The following is a 25,603-nucleotide window of genomic DNA, read 5'->3' as shown; positions in this document are numbered from 1 at the left end:
CTACAGCCCTAGCCAGGGAGCTGGCAGCGCCCAGGCCATGGCCATGCCTAGAGGGGCAACATCACAGCCTTTCTACGCTGTTCAAGCTCCATATTAGCAGAAACACAGGTGACAAGTGGAAGCAGCTGACAGTCAATTCAGCATTTCCAGGAGATCTGTATTTATCGAAAGCTGTCAATCTGCAGCCAGAACAGGTGTCAGTCACAGTGAAATCTCCTGGCAAATATTCAGTCAGAAAGCAAAGAGTTTGACATCAGGTCAGAATGAGCTTTTAGCTCCTTCTCTCATGGGAGAACCTCCTTCTCTGCTTCCCGAGTTTGCAGTGAGCTATCAGTAAAGGAAAGCAAAGAAACAGAGGCAGAATGAAAGGTGGGTAAATAATAGGAAATACAGACAGGCCCTGCTCTGGGGGATCTTCTCCTGCACCCAGCACCAGGGATCAGCCACTAGCAGAATCAGAGAATCTCGGGGTTGGAAGGGACCTCAGGAGGTCATCTAGTCCAACCCCCTACTCAAAGCAGGACCAATCCCCAATTTTTGCCCCAGATCCCTAAATGGCCCCCTCAGGGGCTGAACTCATAACCCTGGGTTTAGCAGGCCAATGCTCAAACCACTGAGCTATCCCTCCCCAGAAGCAGGACCCCAGACTGCACCCCTGGAGATGGGGAGTGACCCTTTTATTAAAACCCAAAGTAACATCTGCCCTTCTAGTGACAGCAACAAGTTACTGAGTCACATTCAATTTTCTGTCCATTCTGAGCCCTGGGCCTGTGTCTGCCTGGCCAGCACTCCGCAGGTTAATGGAGTGAAATTCATGTTCCACCACTCCTCCCCTGGGGCTGAATACCCTTACCCTGAGGTCAGCCTGCTCTCCACACCTGTGAGACCATGCTGGACAGCAGTGCTGTCTCTGGAGGCTGCACCTGAGGACCCAGGACTGATGGCTTTGGGTTACTTTGCCTCATGCATGGAGGCAGCTCAGATGACAGTCACTGGAAACTGAGCGGGGGGAGCAGGCCCTCCTATCTCTCCAAAGCAGCAGAACCATCACTTACAGTCTAAAACAGGGCAGGGCAGGTTTGGGGAAAGGCCAGCCGACCTGACATCTCCGAGAAAAGAAACTGACAGGTCAGGACAACTTTTCTCCCTTCCGAAGTGCTGTCATTGCTCCAGGCTTGTGCCATCAATGAACCCGATTCGCTGTCCATCAGCCAGCGTGTTTATGACAATACTGGATACAGAACAGACCTCTGCAGTGCCCAACTGCTGCTTCCCACGAGCCCGACACCAATCCCTTCATTACTCCAGGATCACCACGAGTCACTCCTTCCAGGGCTGCTATCCAGTGGTGTGTCCATCCCTACCCAGACGGCTCCAGTTTCCAAATGAAAATATCGCTCAGGGCCTGTATCAAAGACCTCCCCGAAGTCAGGGGAGCCACAGCCCCAGCCTGTTCCTGAGCCACTAGCCTGTGTCCCTCAGCACAGAAACAATTATGCCGATCTGGCGCAAGCTGCTGCCAACCTGCTGTCCCTTTGCTCTCCGGTGGGGGCTTTCCCAGCCCACCGATTTTCACCAGGGAGCTGATCCCACTGCTCTGTAAAGCCCTGGGCTTCCCACACTCCAACTCAAAATACTTTCCACGTTTGTCCACGCTGGGCTGGGGAAGAGGAGACAGGCCCAGCCTCAGTCGCACAGGGACTGTCTGTGGCTGGCTGTGTGTCTGCTGAGGGTACAAAGCCACAGCCCCTTCAAGCAAGAGAGGCTGCCCGGGTGGGGGAAGCATCTATTTCCCCAGCCCATCCGTTGGCACTGCCTCTCGTGGCCCTGCGGTGGCATTACTAGCTCCCACAAGCAGAATTAGGTCAGGTTCAAAAACAGATTCCCTGACCCGCAGCACCTGACAGAGCAGAGTTCACTGAGAGCCTGCACAGAGCAGCCCTCCAGAGGAAGGGAGCCGCTGCGGTTCCTGACCCTGCTCACACTCCCTGAGTACAGCATGGACTCAATGTGCTTTGACGCACAGGCCGGAGCAGGGGCCCAGCACAGCTGAATACCCCAGCAGGAGCTCTGGGCATAGGGACGCAGGGCACCCAGCTGTTGGGCTGCCTTGCCCAGGATGCAGCATGTGGTCTCCCACAGCTCGGCAGAGCTGCATGGAGACAGTGTGGGTGGGCATTGCAGGGGTATGGAAAATGGAGCTAGGACACGGCCTCCCTGCTGAGACGTCAGGTAAGCTAGAGGCACAGAGATCCACAGGTGCAGGGAAGGCTGAGCCCAACAGGGATGAGAACGCAGGCAGCTCTCCTGCACCCCGAAGAGGATTTACACATAACCCCAAGCAAGCAGAATGCAGATGCAGCCAGCAGTGCCAAGGTGTGCGTGTCTGTACACGTACACATGCCTTGGTGAAAGGACCAGTTCTGGCAATGTAAATGCAGAGGGACTGCCCTGGAGTTACTCCAGGTTTACTCTGATGTAGCACGATGAGAATCGGCCCCGATTTCTCCATGTGTTACCCACTCAGGGTACATCTCCCCCAAGAAAAAAGGTGCATTCTTAACTGGAGTTAAGCGAACGCGTGCAGACTAGCACAAGCCCAAACCGCAGTGCAGACACGGCCTGGGCCGCACGCAGGAGTGAAGAGGAACTAACTGTGGGACAAGCTGCATTTCTCATATACCCACCCTCTGCCTGCAGCCACTCACTGAGGCGCTCTCTGCTCTCCTCGGGCAACAGCACACTCCTTTGAAGTGATTTCAGCCCCTGGAGCGCTCTCCTTCCACACCTGCCTGTGCTGGGCAAGCCCAGCTAAACCGGCTGCCTTCGCGGCCACCCCTCAGATTGGCGGCAAGCAGCACCTCGCCGGACAGCAGCAGCTACCAGGCTCCACTTAGGCAGCATGGCCCAGCCTGCTTCACCCTGCGGAGAGCCCAAACCCCTCACCACACCACACACACAGGATGAAGGGGAGACATGGCCCATTCGTCTCCCGGGGGCCAGTAAGGGAGGCTTCAGTCAGATAAAGAGACCTGCATACCAGTCATTCCCAAACGTCTCCCCCCTCCTCTGCGCATGCGCAGCTCCCCAGACACACAAACTGCCCCTGCTCTCGCTTCTCCCATCACCCCCTGTGCCCCCAGACACACCACCTCGAACCCAGTCGGAGCAGGTGTGCACCCACGCTGCACTCTAGAAAGTAAACAACAAACAATACAGCCCCCCCGGGGCGCTTGGAAAGCACAGCACACCCTGAGCCCCCCTCCCCCCACACCCAATACTGCCCCCCCGGGGCGCTTGGAAAGCACAGCACACCCTGAGCCCCCCTCCCCCCACACCCAATACAGCCCCCCCGGGGCGCTCTGACAGCACAGCACACCCTGACACACACCCCTACCCCCCGGGCTCTTGGAAAGCAAGGCACATGCTGAGCCCCCCTCCCCCGTACTCAATACAGCCCCCAGGGTGACTGACAGCATGGCACGTGCTAACAAGAACCCCCCCGGGTACCCACTACAGCCCCCTGGGGCGGTCTGACAGCATAGCGCACACGCACACACACCCCGTACCCAATACAGCCCCCCCAGGGTGTTCTGGCAGCATGGTACACGTTGATCTCCCCCCCCCGTGCCCAATACGCCCCCGCCCCCGTGCAACTGACAGCATGGCACATGCTGAGGTCCCATCCCCCCCGTACCCAATACAGCCCCCGGGGCAACTGACAGCATGGCATGTGCTGAGTCGTTCCCCCCCACTCCCCCCCGGGTACCCAATACAGCCCCTGGAGGCGCTCTGACAACACAGCACAATGCACACACGCACCCGTATCCAATACGGCCCCCTGGGGCGACGGATGGCATGGCACGCGCTGAGTGTGTGGTCTCCCCCCCCCCCGCCCCCCGTACCCAATACAGCCCCCTGGGGGTCTCTGGCAGCATAGCACATGCTGACACCACCACCACCCATACCCAATACAGTCCTTGGGTGCTCTGGCAGTAGAGGGCACAAAGACCTGGGCTGGGATGAGGAGCAAGGGGAGATCCAGGGTGCAGATTGGGCAGGGGGGAGCAAGTTGGGAGGGGGAAGAGCAGCATTTCAGTCCCCTGCTCCAGTACCATCAAGCACTTGGCCCTCTCTGCAGCTGAAATCGAAGCCCAGGGACCTGTGGTCACAAGACCCCAACTCTGGCTACAAGCTGGACCTGGCCAGGCCCCAGACCGAGTCCCTCCAACCTCACCGTAGTGGGAACCCAGAGCTCTGCATAACAGAGACCCCTCCGCCAAGACGTGCTCCGTCCGTCCTCACTCTCAGTGCCAGAGCTTGAGGGCTTGCACTGCTAAGCCCAGAGCGCCTATGTGGAGTTCAGGCGATAGCAAAGAGGAAGCTGTTCCCTGCGGCAGCTGCCTGGTGCTGGCAGCCTGCTCTGCACAGAGGGGTTTTATGGCCATCTGCACGGGCACCCTAACTGCTGTGACATGGGGGCACAACAACAGCAACGAAACGCCTGGTGGACAGAGCACCCTCTTCCTGGTCCAGGTGGTTCCCCAGCCCTGCCAACAGGGCAGAGATGGGCACACAAAGCTTTGTGGAAAGGAGAGAAGCTGCAGCAGGTAGAGGGACCAGGACAGAAACCGCCTGACTTCATCCTGTTCTCTTGCCTCAGGGAAGTTGCTAGAAAGCAGATGTCTCCCCAGAGATGTTTCCTGGCAGCCAAGTGCTGCTCCTAGAGGAAGTGCTGAACGCAAGCCAGCAGCAATGCTGGTGACGCAGCCGGCTGCTCTCCAGGAACCAAGCTGGCAGCACTGGCAAGCTGGAAGGGCGGGAGTAGGGGAGTCCCCTTCGGGAACCACCCTGATCTCCCAGGATCTCCATACGGGGACAGGCTGCACAGGCCAGGGCCCTGCTCCATTTACTAACAGGCACTTTAAATACCTTGAGGATCTGGGCCAGACTCCTAACACCCAGTGCAACCAACAGAACTGAGGTGCCTAAATACCTGTGAGGATGTGAGGATTCTTGCCAAAGCTCACAGAAGGCAATGCAGAGACTTGGGTTGACCTCTGTGGCTTTGGATCAGATGCTGTGTGTATTTGCTGGTGAGACTCAGAGATGAATGTTGGGGGGGGGGGTCCGTTCTCTGTGGATCTGAGCGGCACCAAGGGCAGGGCAAAGGGGGAGCAGGATCACTGCTTCAGCCTCACACCTTGCCCAGCTCCAGAGCAGGCCAACCCCGATTCCTCACACTGGGTCTGTAGTGGACCCAGAACTACCCAGGAACTGGGTGGTGGCTAGGAGAGGCAGCAAGGCCTAGGGACAGACATGGGGCTGGGCCCCAGGAGCTCCTGGCTTCTACTCCTGTCTGCTATTGATAACCGTAATAACTGGACAGTTGGGGATCACCGTGTGAAATGGAGATGTTGACTCACATGCAGGGCTGGGAGGGCTCAAGCGCTTCAGGTCCATCAAGCAGAACTCTCCCTGGGAAGGAGTCAGAGCTTCCTTGGGAGCCATCCCCAGGCTGGAACAAACACCCCCAGGAACCAAGGCCCACCCCAACCTGCCCCCCTCCCATCTGGGCACCTCTCTGACTTGCCTTTGCTGACTAAACACAGAGCAGCATGGACGTGAGAACCCCCAAATCCACCAAACCAAACCACTCCCACTCCAAATCACGATTTGAGGACTTCGATAGCTCAGACATAGGTGAGAGGGGTCTTTCGCAGGAGCGGTGAGTGAAATTCTGTGGCCTGCGTTGTGCAGGAGGTCAGACTAGATGATCATAATGGTCCCTTCTGACCTAAATATCTACGAATCTATACATCTATGAGAGGGAACGGACATTAGTCACATCTGCTCCACGACCGGAGGGTACCCAGATACTAGAGTCATGAGGATGGGAATGAGGCTGTGTAGAAGAGACCCAAACAGAAAAGTCTAGTCCTAACCCAAGGGTGGTGTGGCAGCTTATGGCAATGCAGGGGATGCCCTGGGTGACCCCTGCACACCTGGATGTTCCCAGCTGGCCTATGACACAGTAACGTGTCAGAACGTTTCAGATCAATAGCAAGCTGCCTCCCCTCCTCCCACAGAATGCCCCCGCCCTTGCGCTCCTATGGGGAAGCCAAAATGCAAGTGACCTTCCTCGGGGGACGGCCCAGGTCTGCCATGATAAGCTCCCCTCCAGCTTTTCCTTTTCAATTGGTTAAAGCCATTCATAGATCTCACTTTTGGAAAGGGATGCCTTCCCCCAGCCCCACTTGGCACGCAGATCTGGGGAGACTGGAGGCAGTGCTGGGAATCTTCTGACACATCCAGAGAAGGAGACAGTGGAGCAGGAAGCAGACCCCAGCAATTTTAACAGAGCAGCAATGAAGCTCCTTCCGGCATCCTGGACACTGTTGTCCTCGCTCTGTTCGGTCACAGGAGGCTGGGATGGCGCAAGATGACAGAGCAGGAGAACTGGGTCAGATCTCCCGGGTTCTAATCCCCACGCTGTCCCAGCCTCCCTGCGGGCCGGGCAGCTCCCTGTGTCTTTGTTTCCCACCCGCACTGCAATACTAAGCTGGGGGAACAATGAAACAGACAGACACAGTCACCGTCAGCAAGGGAAAGGAAAAACAATGTGAGATGACCAGCAAACACAGTCTCCTGGGGCTCGGACCCGCCCCGTCACCCGTGGGTGTGGAACCTGAGGGCCCCACAGGCCCTCCCTGTGTCCCAGGCAGCCCAGATATACAGTACCTGGGACAGACAAGACGTTAACCCCTTGTTCACTGAGAGCTGGCAGTGCCCAACACACAGGGGACTCATCCTGGCAGGGTGCTGTGGGCCTTCTGGGGAACGTATCGTGGACATGCTTCTGAACCCTGGAGTGGTTTTATCAACCGATTGACTTGCCACAGAAATCCTCCTCTGGGTAGCGACCGAACCGGGAACCGCTGGCCCAGCAGGGCTCAGAGCGCCGGCTGCTCTGTGACCTCAGCCACACTGAAGCCAGCGCTACACTGAACGTATTGGCTAGTTTCCTGGGATCTGACTGCATTCAGGGTCCACGAGGCTGTTCTCTCCTCACAGCCAGCTATTCCCTGTGCCTGCTGCAGCCAGCCAGTCACTCCCTGATCTCCACCCCGACTGCCCCAGCTCAGCACAGCCCTTTGCTCTGCCTCTCTACTGCACTGTCTGGCGGGAGGGTCTGTATGGAGCCGGAGAACCCTCTCTACCGCGCTCATTACCTCATTCTCTGCCAGGCTTTCCCAACCCCCTCCCGCAGGCAGGGAAGGATAATCGGCTCAGACATGAAAGGCTCCTCCGAGGCCTGGCTTGGTGCGTTCGGCACATCTTGATCTGCAGTGACCCCAGCAGGACGAGGCTCTGGCCATGCCCCTGCCCAGGCCCAGTATAAAGCTCCTGGAAATCAGCCTGCCACACCCCTGGAACTGGGGGTACCCAGGCAGCTGCTGGCAGAAGCAGCGACTTTGCCTGCTCAGAAGCCAAGTGGGAATACAGGAGCACAAAGCCCTCTGCATCCAACCCAACAGCCCCCATCCCCTGCTTTGCTCCCAGTCCCCTCTGTGTGTGTGTGTGTGCGCGCGCGGGGGGGGAGCAGGGGGGGAGACGGACACATTGTCCTTGTACAAGAGTCTCATCTGAATCCACTGGGGATCTCTATGAAGAGATGACTCCTCTGCCGGAGGGACACAGGTATGCTCAGGTCCCAGTGCCCCCTCTTGCTTGATCTCTGTGCTCCCACCCTCCGCTCTCTTGCTCCAGGAACTCAGGAAGGAATCTCTGATTGGGAGGGGGTTGCCAGGCAGATTGGATCCAGCAGCCTCTAGTCACTAATAAAACAAATGGCTCTAGCCAGGAGCAGACCTGCACTTGGCTTTGTAGCCAGACACTGCCACTGCTCTGCTCCATCCAAGCACACAGGACTTGTGCCTTCTTGTCCCTGGAGCTGCATGGCCCTGTCTACAAAGACCCTCTCTTATGGAGCTCATGTGGCTGAAGAATAGCTGAAGCACACAGATGCCGGGCCACACCCCTTCCCAGGACCCAGCCCCATCAACCCAGAGCCCTCTCTACACGGGGGAAGAGTACAGAGCCACTCCCACGCACAGGCATTCTCCAGTGGGACAGACAGTGGCTTTGCAGGTGCATGATGCATTGTAACCATTAGCCTGGACCTCAGGAGGCAGGAGAACAGACCCAGCACTTCCAGTACCAGCTGCAGCGAGCTCAGGGGACTGCAAACATCCAGTTGACACTTGACATGCTCAGAGGCGAAGCATATCCACTGCCATACTATTAGGACACCTTCTGATTTGCATACTGCCCCTCTCCCAGTTGTTCCCCTGAGGGTTATCACTATGAGAAGGGAGGTAAAGGGATCTGGGAGCACCCGGTGAGCCAAGCGGCTGTGCTGGCAGCTCTGCTCTGCACACAAAGCCCACCCCAGCCTGGTAGGGCCCAAGACACTCTTTAGATTAGAGACACCAGCAAAACAGCCATGACAAAGGGAGAGTGTCCAAGAGAGCCCAGAGGGGGACTCTGCTCTGAGACAGGCCCTCCCATGACAGCAGTCACCCCTGCAAGCACACAGACAGATGCCATAGCAATGGCAAGGTACAGTACAAGGAAACCCAACTCACCCTGGTTCTCTAGCACAGTAGTCTCCAAAGTGGGGTGCATGCACCCCAGGGGGTGCGAGGCAGGAGGAGTGCCGCCGGACAGCACTCCACCGTTTTTTTCCCTTTGACAGCAGCTCTGCACGCCTGCAGCCGGTCTTCCCCTCTTCTTGCTTCGGTGGCACGCCTGGGGTAAATCTTCCCCTCTCCTTTCTTTCGCGGCACCGTGGGGGTGTGCGATCCAAAAACTTTGGAGACCACTGCTCTAGCACACTCCCCGGGGTTGCACCCAGCAGGGGGACTGAAGGAGCAGGGCTGCAGAGTAAATTGTCTGGTGATAAACACACCTGGTTGAAAACCCGGGGCCATGGAAAACACTGGTATTTGGAAATTCATTTTTGTCCTGAATAGGGACAAAAGGGCAAAAATATCAAAACATTTGGTGGAACAGAAAGTTCTGAAAAATGTCCATTTGGCAACGTCTACACGTTTCATTTTGGATCAGACTCAGATTTAAAGGTCAGAAGGGACCAACGGGATTATCTAGTCCGACCTCCTGTACATCACAGGCCACAGAACCTCGCTCATCCACTCCTGTAACAGACCCCTGACCTCTGGCTGAGTTGCTAGAGTCCTCAAATCATGGTTTAAAGACCTCAGAATTCTTTACAAAGAATTCACCATTTACACTAGTTGAAACCTGCAAGTGACCCATGCCCCATACTGCAGAGCAAGGCGAAAACCCCCCAGGGTCTCTGCCAATCTGATCCAGGGGGATATTCCTTCCTGACCCCAAGTCTGGCGATCAGTTAGACCCCGAGCATGAGGGCAAGACCCAGCAAGCAGATACCTGGGAAAGAATTCCCAGTGTCAGGGAAAGGCTGCCAGGTGCGTTTCCCCACTGCCACCTTCCATCAGAGCCTTTCCCTGCAGTGGTAAAAACTCCAGCAGTGGGACACTACACAGCTAAAAACAGGAGTACAGATGTGGCAGCACTGCTCAGCAACACAGAGAGCCCTGGAGGGTACATTGGCACAGGGTTCAGGTGTGTCTTCACCTCCTGGTCTACACTGTCATTCATATCCGTGCTACCATATACACTTTACATCTCACTGGCGGGGGGCGGGGAGGGTTGCACTGTTTCTGCCCTGTGCACTGGTTCTAGTTGGGAGGACTTATCGCTCCTTTACAGGGAAGCTGCACAGATTGTAACTAGCAGCCCAGCATGATAGTGATGAGTAATTACCCTAGGACCCATCCATTTCCAGCCTTTCATTCCACAGCTCCATCCCGAAGTGCCAGACAAACTCCTACACACATGGGGGGCAAGCTGGAAAAGCAGCCTCCCATGGGCTGGAGGGGCATCAGTAATTAGCTCCAGAACCTCCCATTCCCAGTCAAAAGGCAGCCAGCGGGAGCAGCATTCACTCCCGATGTGTTAAAGGCAGCACCTTGTTCATTCTCCTCTTGTGGTGAGACCCAAGCCAGCGACAGGGTAACCCTACACTGTATGGGTTCCTCATAGCTTGAAGCCCTCCCCATCCGAGTCCGCTCTGTGCTCTCCCCGCAGATTGTAACTGTGCAAACCAGCCTGAGGCTCAGGAAAGAGCAGATACAAAAGCCACAGCAAGAGATAACCCTAATAGAGGAGCTCCAGCACTCTACGTACTTACCTGGCCTTCCTCACCATATCCTCTGAGCACCTCACAATCGTCAGTGGAGTTTAATTTCACAATACCCCAAAGGGCATTACCCCCATTGAACAGACAGGAAGTGAGGCAGATTAAGAGACTCGCCCAAGGTCACCCAGAAAATCTGTGCCAGAGCAGCGAATTAATCCCAGGTCTCCCAGGCCCCAGCCTCATGCCTTGTCTACTAGACCATCCACCCTACCAAGGAGGGAGGGGAGAAGTGTCAGCCTGGAAGGAATGCAGGCAGCCCAGCACGGCCTCCATGTGCCAGACACCTAGGGAGGGCTGGCCTGGGATCACACGGCAATGAAGAGGATCAATCTCCACAGTAAAGGTGCTGACCCCAGCCAGACCCAGAGCCCATAACTCTCTCTCCCCAGGCAGACCCGATTTTGGAGGAGGCAGTGATGAAACCGTGATACTGGGGGGGGGCTCTATTTCCGGGTGGTTCTAGCGCTCAGTCCCGGAGTCCCAAGCGCCCACAGTTCAGCACAGGGTAGGAGCTGGATGGTCTGTACCTGGATGGCCTGCACCTGGGCCCACAGGATCAGCGAAGGGAGGGCCCCGGCCTGCTGCAATCAGAGCCAACAGTGAAACTCCCACTGAGGCCCAGGCCCCCAAGGAGCCTGAAGAGAACGCTGGCACTAAGCAGGCACAAGGCCCCCTGAACCTCCTGCAGCCCCCCAGAGCCTTTCAACACGGCCTTACAGCAAGGCTTGGGAGCTATGAACTGAACCTTTCTGGAACCCCCACAAAAGTCTCCAAATAGGGCCTCCCCTGCCCCCAGTAGTTGCCATGGCCCCCCGCCCTTCCCCATTCAGCCACAGCTCTTGAAGGCCGGCAAGCCCTGGGGTTGATCCAGAAGCAGGCAGTATCAGAGAGCCTGTTTTCCCAAAAAATTCAGCCAGCTCAGATGAGCAGCACCCAGATGTTCGGGAATTCATCTGCGGTTGGCCTATTTCTGCTGCTGCCCTCCACAGTCCAGAGCGCCCCCTGGCTGTGACAGAGGACAGGGCATCCCAACCATGGCAGAATGCTCCATGAATGACCCCATTGCTCCCTGCCTTGGTCCTAGCACTGGCTCTGTGGATCAGTCCCTGCTGAGAATCTATTTCAGGATCCCCCAAGGGAAATACGATTGAGGGACACAACAGGTCAGGACAGGAAAGTCACCAATTTCCTCCCCTCCCGCAGGACTTTCAATGTACCTCTGGCCTGGCTTACATGCAGCGTTTGTGCCAACAGAGTGTCAGTCGGGGGTTGTGAATGTACCACTAACATAGGTTTGCCGGTATTATTCCCCTGTAGATGCAGTTTTACCGGTACAAAAGTGCCTCCCACTCGCAGAGCTGTTCTTCTTTCTGTACAGGAATAGTGAGCCTACTGTACGCACACTGATGCCATTACAGCCAGTGTTACACAAGGGACTTGGTGATACTATCACTACACCAACCCAGTGCAAGCATTTTATGTATTGCACAGACAAGGCCTTTCGACACCTCGGCCTGGCTGAGCAGCACGCCAGGGCCTCACTGTGTTCACAGTCAAGCTGCTCCTAACCAGAACCCCAAGGTGCCCCCCCTTAGTTCGCCACCCCTTCTGCCAAGCACGTGTAATGACACATTATTGAATAGCCTTAGGCTGAGAACCAAGCCCTGTAGGACCCCACTGGGAACACCCCATTGTGGATCATTCCCTACCAGCAACTGCAGTTGGAGATCAGTCGTTAGCACATTTTTAATCCATCTAATATGGGATGCAATGATTTTATACATTTCGGGGAAGGGGGGAAATGATTAAAGTCCTTACAGAATTCTAAGTATATTCAGTCAACACAATTGCCTTTATCAACCAGACTTGTACCTTATCAAAGAATGATATCAAGGTGGTGTGACAAGACCTATTTTCCATGAAACTACGTGCACCAGTATTAATTATATTTCCATCTGTTGGCTTGTTAGTGGTGGAATTCTGGTGTTAGCTGTTCCACTGTTTTTCCCAGCATCGAGGTCAGGCTAATAGTATCCTGTCGTTACCCAGGTTATCCCATTTATTCGTTAACATTTTGTTCGAACAATACTGCATTTCTTCTAGCCCTCTAAAACCTCTCAAGCACTGCAAGTTTTAATAAAAGTAAAAATCAAAAGGTATGAAGAGCTCCTTGGCCAACTCTTTTAAACCTCTCAGGTTCAAGCTTTCTGGCCCTGCTGATTTTAAAAGGTGTAACTTGAGTAGATGCTGCTACTGAACGTCCTTTTTGTTACCCTTGGAGAAGTATTTTTACATCATTGTACACAATGGATAGATCATCCAACTTGATTCATAATAGAGGACAAATATTTATTGAACCCTTCTGCCTTTTCTGCACCATTATTGACAACACTATTTTTAGGATTCCTTTTGTTCCGGGTACATTTTGAACACACCTCCTTATTACCCTTAACTCTCTGACACAGATATGGGGAGGATCCCTTTTGCTTCTCTTATCAGCCGCCTGCACCCTCTCAGCTTCTGTTTTATATTCACTGCCACTCACCTCCCCTTTTTCCACACTGATTTATATTTTATTGTTCTTTGCACATTTCCTTTAAGATTTAAAAAACAGCCTTTTTTTACAGCTGAGATACTGAGACTTTTGGAGCACCTAGTGAAATGTTCTTAAACAACTCCTAATTCCCATACACACTTCCCAGTTTAAGTTTTTCTTCCCAGTGATTCTGCTCATAATTATGTGTAGCTTTGGGGAATTAGCCCAAGTGTGTGTAAATACGGATACGTACATATCTATTACTGGTCGGTACAGCATTCTCTTTACTTTCAACAAAGGATCTCAAAGCACCTTACAACATCAATTAGTGAAGCCTCCCAGGATGGGAGTCTGTATTATTTCACCCATTTAAAGATGGGGAAAACTGAGAGACAGAGGGGACAAGTGACCTCCCCAACATCACAGAGCTGGGAATAGAACCCAGGAGTCTTGTCTCCGAGAAGATGATCCCCAATCTAACAACTAGACAACACTGTCTCCCATAAATAAGCCAAAGGTCTTGCCCTGCCTGTTGGAGAAAAAGGAAAAACAGCCAGGAGTCCATTGCAGCTGCGAAGGCAGCGGGGGAACATTCAGGGAGCAGGGGCTGAGGAGGTGTCACTCAGACATATGGTGGAGTGAGACGCCTGCCGAGCCTCCAATGTAAGGAAGGACTCTTAACACTGATTTGCTGTGTCAGTAGATCTGGCACACATGCTTAGCCAACCTGCTAGAGCGGAGGCAAGTACCAGGGGGACCTACCAATAGCCCAGCTCGCACAAGGCAAGGGAGGCTAGAATGGATTAGACATAGGCACTGAAGCATAAATGTCTGAGCTTCTTCCTACACTGGCCAAGGCAGAGCCACAGCCTGACATGGTAGCTGCAGGACCAATCAGCATGCCAGGCTTACCACCTTGGAGAAAAGTGACTCAAGGAGGGAGGAGAGCACCACATCACCCCAAGACAGCCGAGCCGGCATTCAGCTTGGGGGCGGTAGTTCTGGGCTAGGCTTTGCTATCAGAGAGACAGAGCCAGCCTGAGCTGGGGGTTGCTTGCATGAACATGATGCTGGGTCCCCCCGATCTAGACTTAGTCCTGCCATGAGTGCAAAGGACTGGACTAGATGATCTCCCAAAGTCCCTTTCAATCCTACAATTTTAGGCATCACACAGAAGTAGTGTGGGACCATGGGCCATGCCCAGGACCGCCCTAGCAGGCAATGACATTATCCATCAGGGAGGGGGGCAGCTCAAGGGCATAATATGAGTGACTTACACCAACCTGGCATTAAGGTGGCGAGCACATGAGTGAAGCTGACCCATCCGGGAAGGCGGGGGGGGGGGGGGGCAAGGGGCTAGCAGCATGGAAAGCAGCTAGGCCTCTGGAGAGTGTAGCCTATGAGCTACCCATCTGAGAGCCCCCTCTTCCTGCGGCACATTTCCACTCTCTCCACTTCCCCACTCCACTGAATGCCCAAGAGATGCAGCTTACATAGCACCAGTGCACACTCACACCTGCTGTGTGAGTCACTCACACCCAGCATGAGGCCCAGAGAGTCCAGTGGGAAACGCACTGACCCCAGTTTGCATTTGTCCCATTTTGACTCTGGCAACTGTGTTTCAGACTCTAATGTCCAGCTGGTTTGTGACTCCCTCCCCTTGCTCCCCACTCTCCTCCCCTTCCCCCTCTCCCCTCTTTTCTTTCCAGCGCCCAACAGGCCTGAGTAGAGCAGGACTTCCCTGTGCACGCCCTTCCCCCTACGGCCCTCCTCCTCCCGCTCCACACCCAGTACACCCCCACCAATGGCTCTCCATAATGTTAATGACTTTTTAAACTGGCAGCACTCCCGCCTCTCCCCCCCCCCCCCCGCCCGAATCTGGCAGTCTGGGGGCTGGCCAGTAAGGAGCACTGCATTTGCTGACTGGAGCTTTGCAAAGCAAGGACGGGAGCTGCTGACCTGTGAGGTGCCACAGCCCACAGGAGCACCAGACACGCCTTCAGGTGGAGAGAACAAGGCTCTTGCTACAGTAAATGGTAAAGGAGCGAGCGGCAGGAGCAGGAGACTCAGCCCCAGCTCTGGTTTCATTTCCATGCTCCAGGCCAGTGCTGGCAGGGTCTTGGAGAGGAGCCTGAGACCAGGCCCAGCCCAATGACTTCAAGCCAGGCCCAGGATCATCTTTCCCAAAAAAGCTGCTTGTTTCCCTATTTCAAACCCACGTGAGCAAAGCCCCCTTGGGGAGGGCTGGGGGCCCTTCACTGCAAAAATGGAAAGACACAGGCTCCTCGCTCAGGTGCAGGGGCTTGAGGGTGGGTGCCGACAGGCCACTGGACAGGCAGAGAGTGACACTAACGCACAGCTGGGGAAACGCCTGGACCAACGCGACTGGCCAAAGAACAGATCCGCCTTCCTGGTGGGGCAACATCTGCTGAGAGCCCCTGACCAGGACACACACACAGTGGAGCGCCCAGGGGAGCGTGTGTGGGGGAAATGTTAATGTGAGGCCAGTCAGACCCCAAAGCCGACAGCCTGGGTTCTGCATTGCCAGGCAATCCAGTTAACAGAGGAGAAAAGCCCACCAAGCCCAGCACGTTCTTGACTCCGCGCCCAGCCAGACGCTGCCATGGCACCGGGAAGCCGCCCATGTTATCTGGCGTTTCTGACTCCTTCTAGAAAATGGAGAAGGAGCCCTATGGCCAGGCAGCGCCACAGTACATGGGGCTACTGATCCCTAGCGCTGTCCGGTGGGCTGCATGGGGCTCTCCTCTGCCACAGAGAGGTGGCACTAGGAGGGTGGGGACGGAAGTGTCAGCCAGCTCCTGTGCACAGCCCCAGCCCCCTCCCCTCCCATGGCTCTAGTCGCCTACGCAGCAGCCACTCCTGCTGTAGTCAGCAGTGTCGGGTCTGGCTGGCTTTGCAGGAATGCCGCTGTCAACCATCAATACTGCCATTTGATCAGGCCAGCCACCCGCCCTGGACACGGATGTTCCTACAGACACACTCATCTCCCTATAATTAAAAACATGCCAGGCTCCTCTGAACAGCACTGCTGGCTAGTGCTCTCCACTGCAACGTAAATAGTCCTGTTTGTGCCAAGCGCGCATATTGTAAATATCACTACGTATAGCTGGCCAACCCATGAGTCATTCCCCAAAACTCCGACTTAATCAACACTGCCTCATCCCTAGCCCACACCAACGCAGAGCCGTGGGCCCCTTCCGGGCATTTGTCTTGACATCCAAACCCAGTGGCGTCCACACAAAACCATCCATCCGCCCAGCAAGGGATCCAGTCACCCCTTGCCTTGAAGGCGAGTTCCATTCGCTGCCCTCAAAGCTCTCACCAAGCCAGAGTCCAGCCGGAGACAGCGCGCTCCTCTCGGCCCCAGAGAGCGGAGCCCAGGGCTCCATGCAGTTGGTGCTTCCCTGGGCGACAGGGCCAGCTCTCTCCCAGCGCAGAGGGCGGTGTGAGGGCACGGATGGACAGGCATGCGAGAAGGATGAATCCCACCGCATCCTGTGCCCAGACAGTGCCGCCGCAATGAGTCTCCCCCTGTCGGGCAGCATGTTCCAAACGCACCCACATTCCACAGGCTCCCTACCTGGCATCCAGCCTGCACGGCCCGGGGAGAACACAGCCAGGAACACGTCATCTCCAGGGAACACAGGGCTCCCGAAAGCCCATGCCAAGGGCTAATGTCAGGCTCCGGAAGCCAGGAAGGTGCCAGGGCCCACTACAGGCACATGCCAAACCCTCTCCCGCCCGCCCGCGCCAGGCTGAGGTGGGCAGCCTGTGCGGCGCCAGGACCGGGAACCCTAAGCATCTCTCAGAGTGCACAGCTGCCATGCCGGGGCTGCCCGCCAAGCCAGGGGCAGCTAACGGTGGTGCCAGCAGAGGGCACAGCACAGGCATCAGGCTGGCAATGCCACCCAAGGCACATGCCAGAAGCCGCTGCAGACGGCATGGGGAGAGGGGGACCTGTGTGCCCCACACGCCCACTCTGTCTCCACGCCATGTTTGGGAAGGTCCAGGCGCCACCAGCCAAGCCCGACAGCTGCAGCCCGGAGCCCCCGGACAGCGTCCCCGCATTGGCCAGCGGTTTGCGGGGTCCTGGCCCCCCATCCCCTCCCCCCGCACTTCCACCGTTAGGCTGCAAACTTTGCATGTCCCCCAGGCTCCGGGGGCCCCGGCCGGTTGCTCGCGGCAGCGCTTCCCGGGGACCCGTTCCCGTGCCGAGGGGGGGAGGAGGGGTGCGGCGCCGGCCCGGGGAAGCGACGGCCCCTGCCCCCGGGAAAGGCGGCGGCTCCCCGCCATGCCTTCGCCTGCGCCGGCCGGGCGGCCCCCGCACACGAGCTCCGGAGCCGCACTTACCCTCCACGGCGGCGAGCGGCGGCGGCAGCAGCAGCAGCAGGAGGCAGCAGCCGGCCAGCAGCGCCATGGCGGGCGCGGGCGGGCGGGCGCGGGGCGGCGGCCGGGGCTAGCGGGGCAGCGGCCGCGGCTCCATGCGGCCAGCCCGGCCCCGCGCAGGCAGACACACGCGCCGCGCGCTCGCCGCCGAGTGAGCCATGGGGCGCGCGGAGCCGGCCCCGCTCCGCCAGGCTGGAGCGACCCACCGCCCGCGCCGCGCGGGGGAGCGCTCGCCGCCGCCCCGCCCCCGCGTCCCGCCGCGCCGGCCGGGCCGGGCCGGGCGGGCGGCGCAGCCTGCGGAGGGCGGGAGCCGGGGGCGGCGCGGGGCGGCCGGGCGGGCGAGCGGGGCCGGCGCCCCCCCGCCGCCAGTGGTATCTCCCGCCGCTGTCAGTCAGCCGCGGCCGGCGGGGCGGGGTCGCCCGTCACCTGCCGGGCCAGGGGAGCAGCGCCCCAGGCTCGCCAGCTGGGCCCGGCCGGGGGTTACCTGCGCCCGCCCCGGGCTCTCCCCGGCAGTGGTAACCTGCGCCCGCCCCTGGCTGTACCCGGCCGGGGGTTACCTGCGCCCGCCCCGGGCTGGGCCCGGCCGGGGGTTACCTGCGCCCGCCCCGGGCTCTGCCCGGCCGGGGGTTACCTGCGCCCGCCCCGGGCTGGGCCCGGCCGGGGGTTACCTGCGCCCGCCCCGGGCTGGGCCCGGCCGGGGGTTACCTGCGCCCGCCCCGGGCTCTCCCCGGCAGTGGTAACCTGCGCCCGCCCCTGGCTGGGCCCGGCCGGGGGTTACCTGCTCCCGCCCCGGGCTGTGCCCGGCCGTGGGTTACCTGCGCCCGCCCCGGGCTGTGCCCGGCCGGGGGTTACCTGCGCCCGCCCCGGGCTGTGCCCGGCCGTGGGTTACCTGCGCCCGCCCCGGGCTGTGCCCGGCCGGGGGTTACCTGCGCCCGCCCCGGGCTGTGCCCGGCCGTGGGTTACCTGCGCCCGCCCCTGGCTGGGCCCGGCCGGGGGTTACCTGCGCCCGCCCCGGGCTGGGCCCGGCCGGGGGTTACCTGCGCCCGCCCCGGGCTGGGCCCAGCCGTGGGTTACCTGCGCCCGCCCCGGGCTGGGCCCGGCCGTGGGTTACCTGCGCCCGCCCCGGGCTCTGCCCGGCCGTGGGTTACCTGCGCCCGCCCCGGGCTCTGCCCGGCAGTGGTAACCTGCGCCCGCCCCGGGCTGTGTCTGGCGAGGGGTTACCTGTGCCTGACCCAGGCCCCAGCCAGCCGGGTGTTAAACTGTCAGGCTGGTTACAGAGAATGTATGAAACAGCTGTCGGGTTTTGCATTACCCAGTGGTGCATTCAAGCTGGCAGGACTGGGCACGGCCCTGGCACAGCAATCCAGGCTCCTCTCTGAGTCAAGTGATGGTACCTCTGTGGGTGATCTCCTGCCACTCAGCCACAAAGTCTCCTGCAGTGGGCACATTGTCAGCCCCTGGCTGGGAAAGGGAGAGGTTCAAATGGAGCAATTTGCTTCTTATTATGTGCTTTTAGCACCCCCAAGCTTTGCCAGCCTTCCCCAGCAGAGGGGCAAAAACCTGATAGTAAGAGTCAGATAAAACACAGGTGAATTGAGGGGGTGGCTAATTCCTGGCTCATCCCTCCCGAATCCAGGCTTGTCCCCCACCCTGTTGTTTTATTAGGTGTAGAGATATTAGTCCCAGTGGAGCATGCACAAGTGGGGCAGTGGTCCCATGCACAGGTGCGCCCTGCATCTCCAGTGCTGACTAGGACTTCACATGGCTGTAGGGCCTGACTCGCCTCCACTCACATCTGTGTCAATCAGGAGTGGCTCCGCTGAAGGCAGTGGTGTAACTGAGATGCAAATCAGTGACCAAACTGGCTCTCAGTTGTGCCAGTGTAACTGTCTCAGGGTACTTCCTGCAGGCAGTGTACAGTAATGGTCCAGACAGCAAAGCGCTCAAGAGCTGAGTTTGACCCCTTGCGTTCAGCATGGCCCAAAAGCTACTCCAGCCATGACAAACAGCATGTCCTGCGCTATGCCACAGCCTCACTCGCACCAGTGCAAAGTGGATTAACTCCACTGCTGTCCCAGCAGTTACCCTATGTCTACAGTCGTGTGAATGAGATCAGGATCTGGCCCCCTCTCTCCCTGGCGCCTTGGCCCTGGCCAACATCCCCCAGTGCAGTGGTTTCTCGTGCTGGCAAAACTATTCTAGCCTCTTTGACCAGAAACTATGGCCCTGGAGGGTTCCTGCCCCACCCCTCCAGGTGAGCTGAGGTGCTGCAGGCCTGAACTCTTCTACCCCGGTTCCTTCTACCCCGGCTGTGCTGCTCGGCCCACTCCTCGCCTGGATTCCAGGTGACTGGTGCTGTCTCAGTCCCTGCCCTGGAGAGAGCCACTCAGCCCACGTTGCCCTGCAACTGCATTCCCTGGCTTATGGGCTCCCCCTTTATCAGCCCCTCACTCCCCACATCTTTGAGGGGGCCATTTAGGGATCTGGGGCAAAAATTGGGGATTGGTCCTGCTTTGAGCAGGGGGTTGGACTAGATGACCTCCTGAGGTTCCTTCCAACCCTGATAGTCTATGATTCTATGAATAAGACTAATCCGAAGCCAGGCACACTCCCTGCCTCAAGTGCTCTAATGCAGTAACAGCCCCACCCCTGACTGTGTCCCCCCTCCACCTGCTCCCTGCAGCGACAGCATTGCCCCTGCGGCTGTCATTCCCCAGTACACACATCCCCCCACGCCCCGCAGCCGGCTCCCATGGCAAGCAGCACTCCTGGAGCTCACGCTCCCATGTCACAGCACTGCTCTGCGGGTCTGAACTCTGCGAGGGGCCCCATAGAAAGGGGAACGAGGCACCACATGGTTCTGGAAGCTCTTAGAGTACTTGGGACAGAGAGCTTTTGGAGAGGGGGTTTCCTGGGGTCCAAGTTCCTGACAAGACAACCCCTTAGCCCATCTGCTCTCAGAAGCTATGGCAAAGCGCCATCGGGCATTTGGGGGCCAGTCCCCATTGTGATCAACCCCAAATGATTATATTGGCGAGCTCTGACTTCATGCCCAGGGCCCCAGCATGCAGCAGCCAGCCCAGGATTAATCCCACCACGAGCTTCCTGGTACTGTATTACAGCAGCTTGGGCACACAGAGGTCCACCATCAGCCCACGCAATCTGCATCCCGCTGCCCTCCAGTGGCAATAGCCAGCACGTCAGAGGAAGGTAAACGCCAGCAACAATGCCGCTGGTTAATTGTGCAGAGCTGTGCACAGGAGGGGAACGACCCTCCGTGACCCCAGCAGCAGACCGCTCCAGCCCAGGCACGGGAGACTCCATTCCCTTCTTGAGCACACAAAGCTACACATTTTATTATTGCTCATCAAAATGACCACTGGGGGTAGCGTGGTGACGCTCCCTTCTGACAGAGAAGCCCCCAGCCTGACCCACACTGGCTGTATGGAGAAGCGGTTCCCTTCAGTGAATCTAAATGGAGCTGCCACTGATGTGCTAGAGAGGCCGAGTGTTCTCACATTAGCAGGCAGGGGACTGAGGAGGCACTGACCAGCTCTCCCTCTGCTCTTCATCACCTGTGATACTTTTCTAATGCCCCTTCCAAGGGGAAGAGCCCTGGGCTCTCCACCCTCTGCTGCAAGAGAGTACCACACAGGCCTCAAACCATTTCCACTGTCCTTCACAGAACCCCTTACTCCCCACTAGATCTTTCTTGTTGCAAGGTGCCCAAGCCTGGGCACAGAGCTCCCAACGGTGGCCCTGCCGTTTGATACAATGTCATTAGAACATATTCCTCTCTCTCCCATTTTGAATATCTCCAAACAGCCTCTTTGCTTGTTTAGCTGCTGCTGCTGTGTGCCAAACCAATGCCTCACCCCCCCAATACCCCCCAAGCTTTTCCTCAGAGGATCCCTGGAGCAGCATGCCCCGCAGCACCAGAGCTCAGGCTATATTTGCCAAAGTGCACAACTGGACACAGCCAGCCTGGATTTTTCCTGCCATCACCCTGTGCCATCTCCACCATGCTCAGCTCAGCTGGAGTTTCTCCCAGTTCTTTATGGTTTGTTTTAGTTAGAGCCCAGGGTCACCCGCAAACATTACCATCTCGCTCTCCTCCATCTCCTCAGAGTCATTAATAAATATATCAAAGAACCCTGACCCAGCACTGCCCCACCCAATCATCCCCTCGCTCCATACTCAGGAGCATCTATCATAGAATCATAGAATATCAGGGTTGGAAGGAACCTCAGGAGGTTATATATCCCTCAGGTCCACTTTGGACTCCACCAGCAGATGTTGGCCGTGGCCCTGGGGCTATGGACCCTCCTTAACAGTCTCCTGGGAGAGGGGCCTCCCTTATGGAAAGCTTGGTGCTGTCAGTGCAGGGAAATGACTGAACCCCAGCCCCAGGGAGCCATGCATGGCTCTCTCTCAAACATCTACACTCCCAACTGGGTCTCTTCCGCCCACCGGAGGCCACTGGATCTATCACTCTGAATGTGTACATAGCAGATCTCATAACCAGATGTATGTGTGTTTAGGAGAAAATGACTTTTCTCCTTATGGTCTGGCTGGATTTGATGCTCCCATTCCCCACCACCCCCACCCCATTTCCTTATGTTCATCTTTGTGCCAGATCCATGTGTGTGGCCTATACAAAAGCTATTCAGGGAGAGACAGAAAATCTGATTGTAGGGTATCCAGAGAGCCAGCTTCTCTATAGCTGGTGCTCTCTGTGCTGCCTCCTAGTGGCAATCAACTAACTACAATGCCACAACTGCCTTTAGCTTACCACAATAGTGCATGGTTTTGTCTGCATGGGGAAGTTTTAGCAGTTATACCGATCTAGTTATACTTGTCTAAGTCCCCATGTGGACATTCTTATTCTAGTATAAGGTTGGGGATTTTTAGGTTAGTTTAAACCCCCTGGAATAAGAGTGTCCACACCAGGGTTATATTGGTATAACTAGACTGATTTAAATTAACCCTTTAGGTTATACACAAAACACTCTGCCATGTAGACATGGCCTTAGTTACACCAGAGGGTGTGTCTAGACTAGGACAAAAGGTGGTTGCTACCATGTTTTAACTAATGTTTTTAATCCCTAGTAAAGACAGAGCAAGCTGTATTTTAACATGTGTTAGCTGGTCAAGGATCCCACCTAGACCACAGAGTGCACTATTAGACCCCAGAACAAGGATTGCAGCCATTTAAAATTCCCATCTGTTCAGCTAGGAGCAAAACTACAACCAAATCCTGTTACTGGGATTGTTAACACAATAGTAACAACAGTACCGAGTATCTAACATTTGTTAACCTATCCAACTATACTCTCAGCCCAGCAGAAGCAGCTGTCCTATCTCGGGGCCTCTCCTTCTACCCCTCCACCCCCACGAACATGATACAGTTCTGTGGTGACCTAGAATCCTATTTTCGACGTCTCCGACTCAAGGAATATTTCCAACACGCCTCTGAACAACATACTAATCCACAGAGACCTCCCTACCAACACTACAAAAAGAAGGATTCTAGGTGGACTCCTCCTGAAGGTCGAAACAGCAGACTGGACTTCTACATAGAGTGCTTCCGCCGATGTGCTCGGGCTGAAATTGTGGAAAAGCAGCATCACTTGCCCCATAACCTCAGCCGTGCGGAACACAATGCCATCCACAGCCTCAGAAACAACTCTGACATCATAATCAAAAAGGCTGACAAAGGAGGTGCTGTTGTCATCATGAATAGGTCGGAATATGAACAAGAGGCTGCTCGGCAGCTCTCCAACACCACTTTCTACAAGCCATTACCCTCTGATCCCACTGAGAGTTACCAAAAGCAACTACAGCATTTGCTCAAGAAACTCCCTGAAAAAGCACAAGATCAAATCCGCACAGACACACTCCTGGAACCCCGACCTGGGATATTCTATCTACTACCCAAGATCCATAAACCTGGAAATCCTGGGCGCCCCATCATCGCATTGGCACCCTGACAGCAGGATTGTCTGGCTATGTAGACTCCCTCCTCAGGCCCTACGCTACCAGCACTCCCAGCTACCTTCGAGACACCACTGACTTCCTGAGGAAACTACAATCCATCAGTGATCTTCCTGATAACACCATCCTGGCCACTATGGATGTAGAAGCCCTCTACACCAACATTCCACACAAAGATGGACTACAAGCCGTCAAGAACACTATCCCCGATAATGTCACGGCTAACCTGGTGGCTGAACTTTGTGACTTTGTCCTTACCCATAACTACTTCACATTTGGGGACAATGTATACCTTCAGATCAGCGGCACTGCTATGGGTACCCGCATGGCCCCACAGTATGCCAACATTTTTATGGCTGACTTAGAACAACGCTTCCCCAGCTCTCATCCCCTAACGCCCCTACTCTACTTGCGCTATATTGATGACATCTTCATCATCTGGACCCATGGAAAAGAAGCCCTTGAGGAATTCCACCATGATTTCAACAATTTCCATCCCACCATCAACCTCAGCCTGGTCCAGTCCACACAAGAGATCCACTTCCTGGACACTACAGTGCTAATAAACAATGGTCACATAAACACCACCCTATACCGGAAACCTACTGACCGCTATTCCTACCTACATGCCTCCAGCTTTCACCCTGACCACACCACATGATCCATCGTCTACAGCCAAGCTCTGCGATACAACCGCATTTGCTCCAACCCCTCAGACAGAGACAAACACCTACAAGATCTCTATCAAGCATTCTTACAACTACAGTACCCACCTGCGGAAGTGAAGAAACAGATTGATAGAGCCAGAAGAGTTCCCAGAAGTCACCTACTACAGGACAGGCCTAACAAAGAAAATAACAGAACGCCACTAGCCGTCACCTTCAGCCCCCAACTAAAACCCCTCCAACGCATTATTAAGGATCTACAACCTATCCTGAAGGATGACCCAACGCTCTCACAAATCTTGGGAGACAGGCCAGTCCTTGCCTACAGACAGCCCCCCAACCTGAAGCAAATACTCTCCAGCAACCATATACCACACAACAGAACCACTAACCCAGGAACCTATCCTTGCAACAAAGCCCGTTGCCAACTGTGCCCACATATCTATTCAGGGGACACCATCACAAGGCCTAATAACATCAGCCACACTATCAGAGGCTCATTCACCTGCACATCCACCAATGTGATATATGCCATCATGTGCCAGCAATGCCCCTCTGCCATGTACATTGGTCAAACTGGACAGTCTCTACGTAAAAGAATAAATGGACACAAATCAGATGTCAAGAATTATAACATTCATAAACCAGTCGGAGAACACTTCAATCTCTCTGGTCACGCGATTACAGACATGAAAGTTGCGATATTACAACAAAAAAACTTCAAATCCAGACTCCAGCGAGAAACTGTTGAATTGGAATTCATTTGCAAATTGGATACAATTAACTTAGGCTTGAATAGAGACTGGGAGTGGCTAAGTCATTATGCAAGGTAACCTATTTCCCCTTGTTTTTTCCTACCCCCCCCCCTCCTCAGACGTTCTTGTTAAACCCTGGATTTGTGCTGAAAATGGCCCACCTTGATTATCATACACATTGTAAGGAGAGTGGTCACTTTAGATAAGCTATTACCAGCAGGAGAGTGGGTTTGTGTGTGTGGGGGTGGGGGTGAGAAAACCTGGATTTGTGCTGGAAATGGCCCAACTTGATTATCATACACATTGTAAGGAGAGTGATCACTTTAGAAAAGCTATTACCAGCAGGGGAGTGGGGTGGGGGGAGGTATTTTTTCATGCTTTGTGTGTATAAAAAGATCTTCTACACTTTCCACAGTATGCATCCGATGAAGTGAGCTGTAGCTCACGAAAGCTTATGCTCAAATAAATTGGTTAGACTCTAAGGTGCCACAAGTACTCCTTTTCTTTTTGCGAATACAGACTAACACGGCTGTTACTCTGAAACCTAACATTTCAGGAATGTTCATCCACGGAACTCAAAGCAGCTCACAAAGCCGGGGCAGCAGCATTTAAAATTCCCCTCTCCCGCATTTGTAGATGAGAAACCAGCATGGCTGAGGCCAAGATTTCAAAGTGGTTTCAAATTTTGGGTGCCCAGCTTTAGAAACCTAGGCTTGAATTTTTAGGAGTATCCATTAATTTGGGGTGCCTGCTCTGAGACCCCTCATGCTAGACTCTCTTTGGTTCCAAGCACCCACGAGTCCAACTGATGCATGGGACCTTTGAAAATAAAGCCTAGGGTATCTCAGGTTGGGTTCTTCACAACAGAGACACCGAAAATTAGTAGGTATTTCTGAAAACATGGGCCCGGGAACTTGCCCAGGGCCATATAGCCAGTCAA

At 55.7% G+C, this 25,603-nt stretch overlaps 1 protein-coding gene across 6 annotated transcripts in view; it reads right to left on the bottom strand.

Annotated features, from left to right (window-relative positions):
* The window catches only part of EPHB2 (EPH receptor B2), a 288,949-nt gene extending 271,652 nt beyond the window's left edge, over nt 1–17,297 (bottom strand). For all 6 annotated transcript variants that reach the window (XM_073316312.2, XM_073316309.2, XM_073316310.2 and 3 more), the window contains exon 1: nt 17,214–17,297. In XM_073316312.2, the coding sequence (XP_073172413.1) occupies nt 17,214–17,280 (67 nt within the window). In that variant the 5' untranslated portion in view covers nt 17,281–17,297. The remainder of the gene's footprint in view (nt 1–17,213) is intronic.
* Nucleotides 17,298–25,603: the final 8,306 nt, after the last annotated feature.

The sequence above is a fragment of the Lepidochelys kempii genome, chromosome 18, assembly GCF_965140285.1.
Source record: "Lepidochelys kempii isolate rLepKem1 chromosome 18, rLepKem1.hap1, whole genome shotgun sequence".
Classification (NCBI taxonomy): domain Eukaryota; kingdom Metazoa; phylum Chordata; order Testudines; family Cheloniidae; genus Lepidochelys; species Lepidochelys kempii.
Note: the sequence above shows the minus strand (reverse complement) of the source record. Positions and strands in the feature narration are given on the sequence as shown.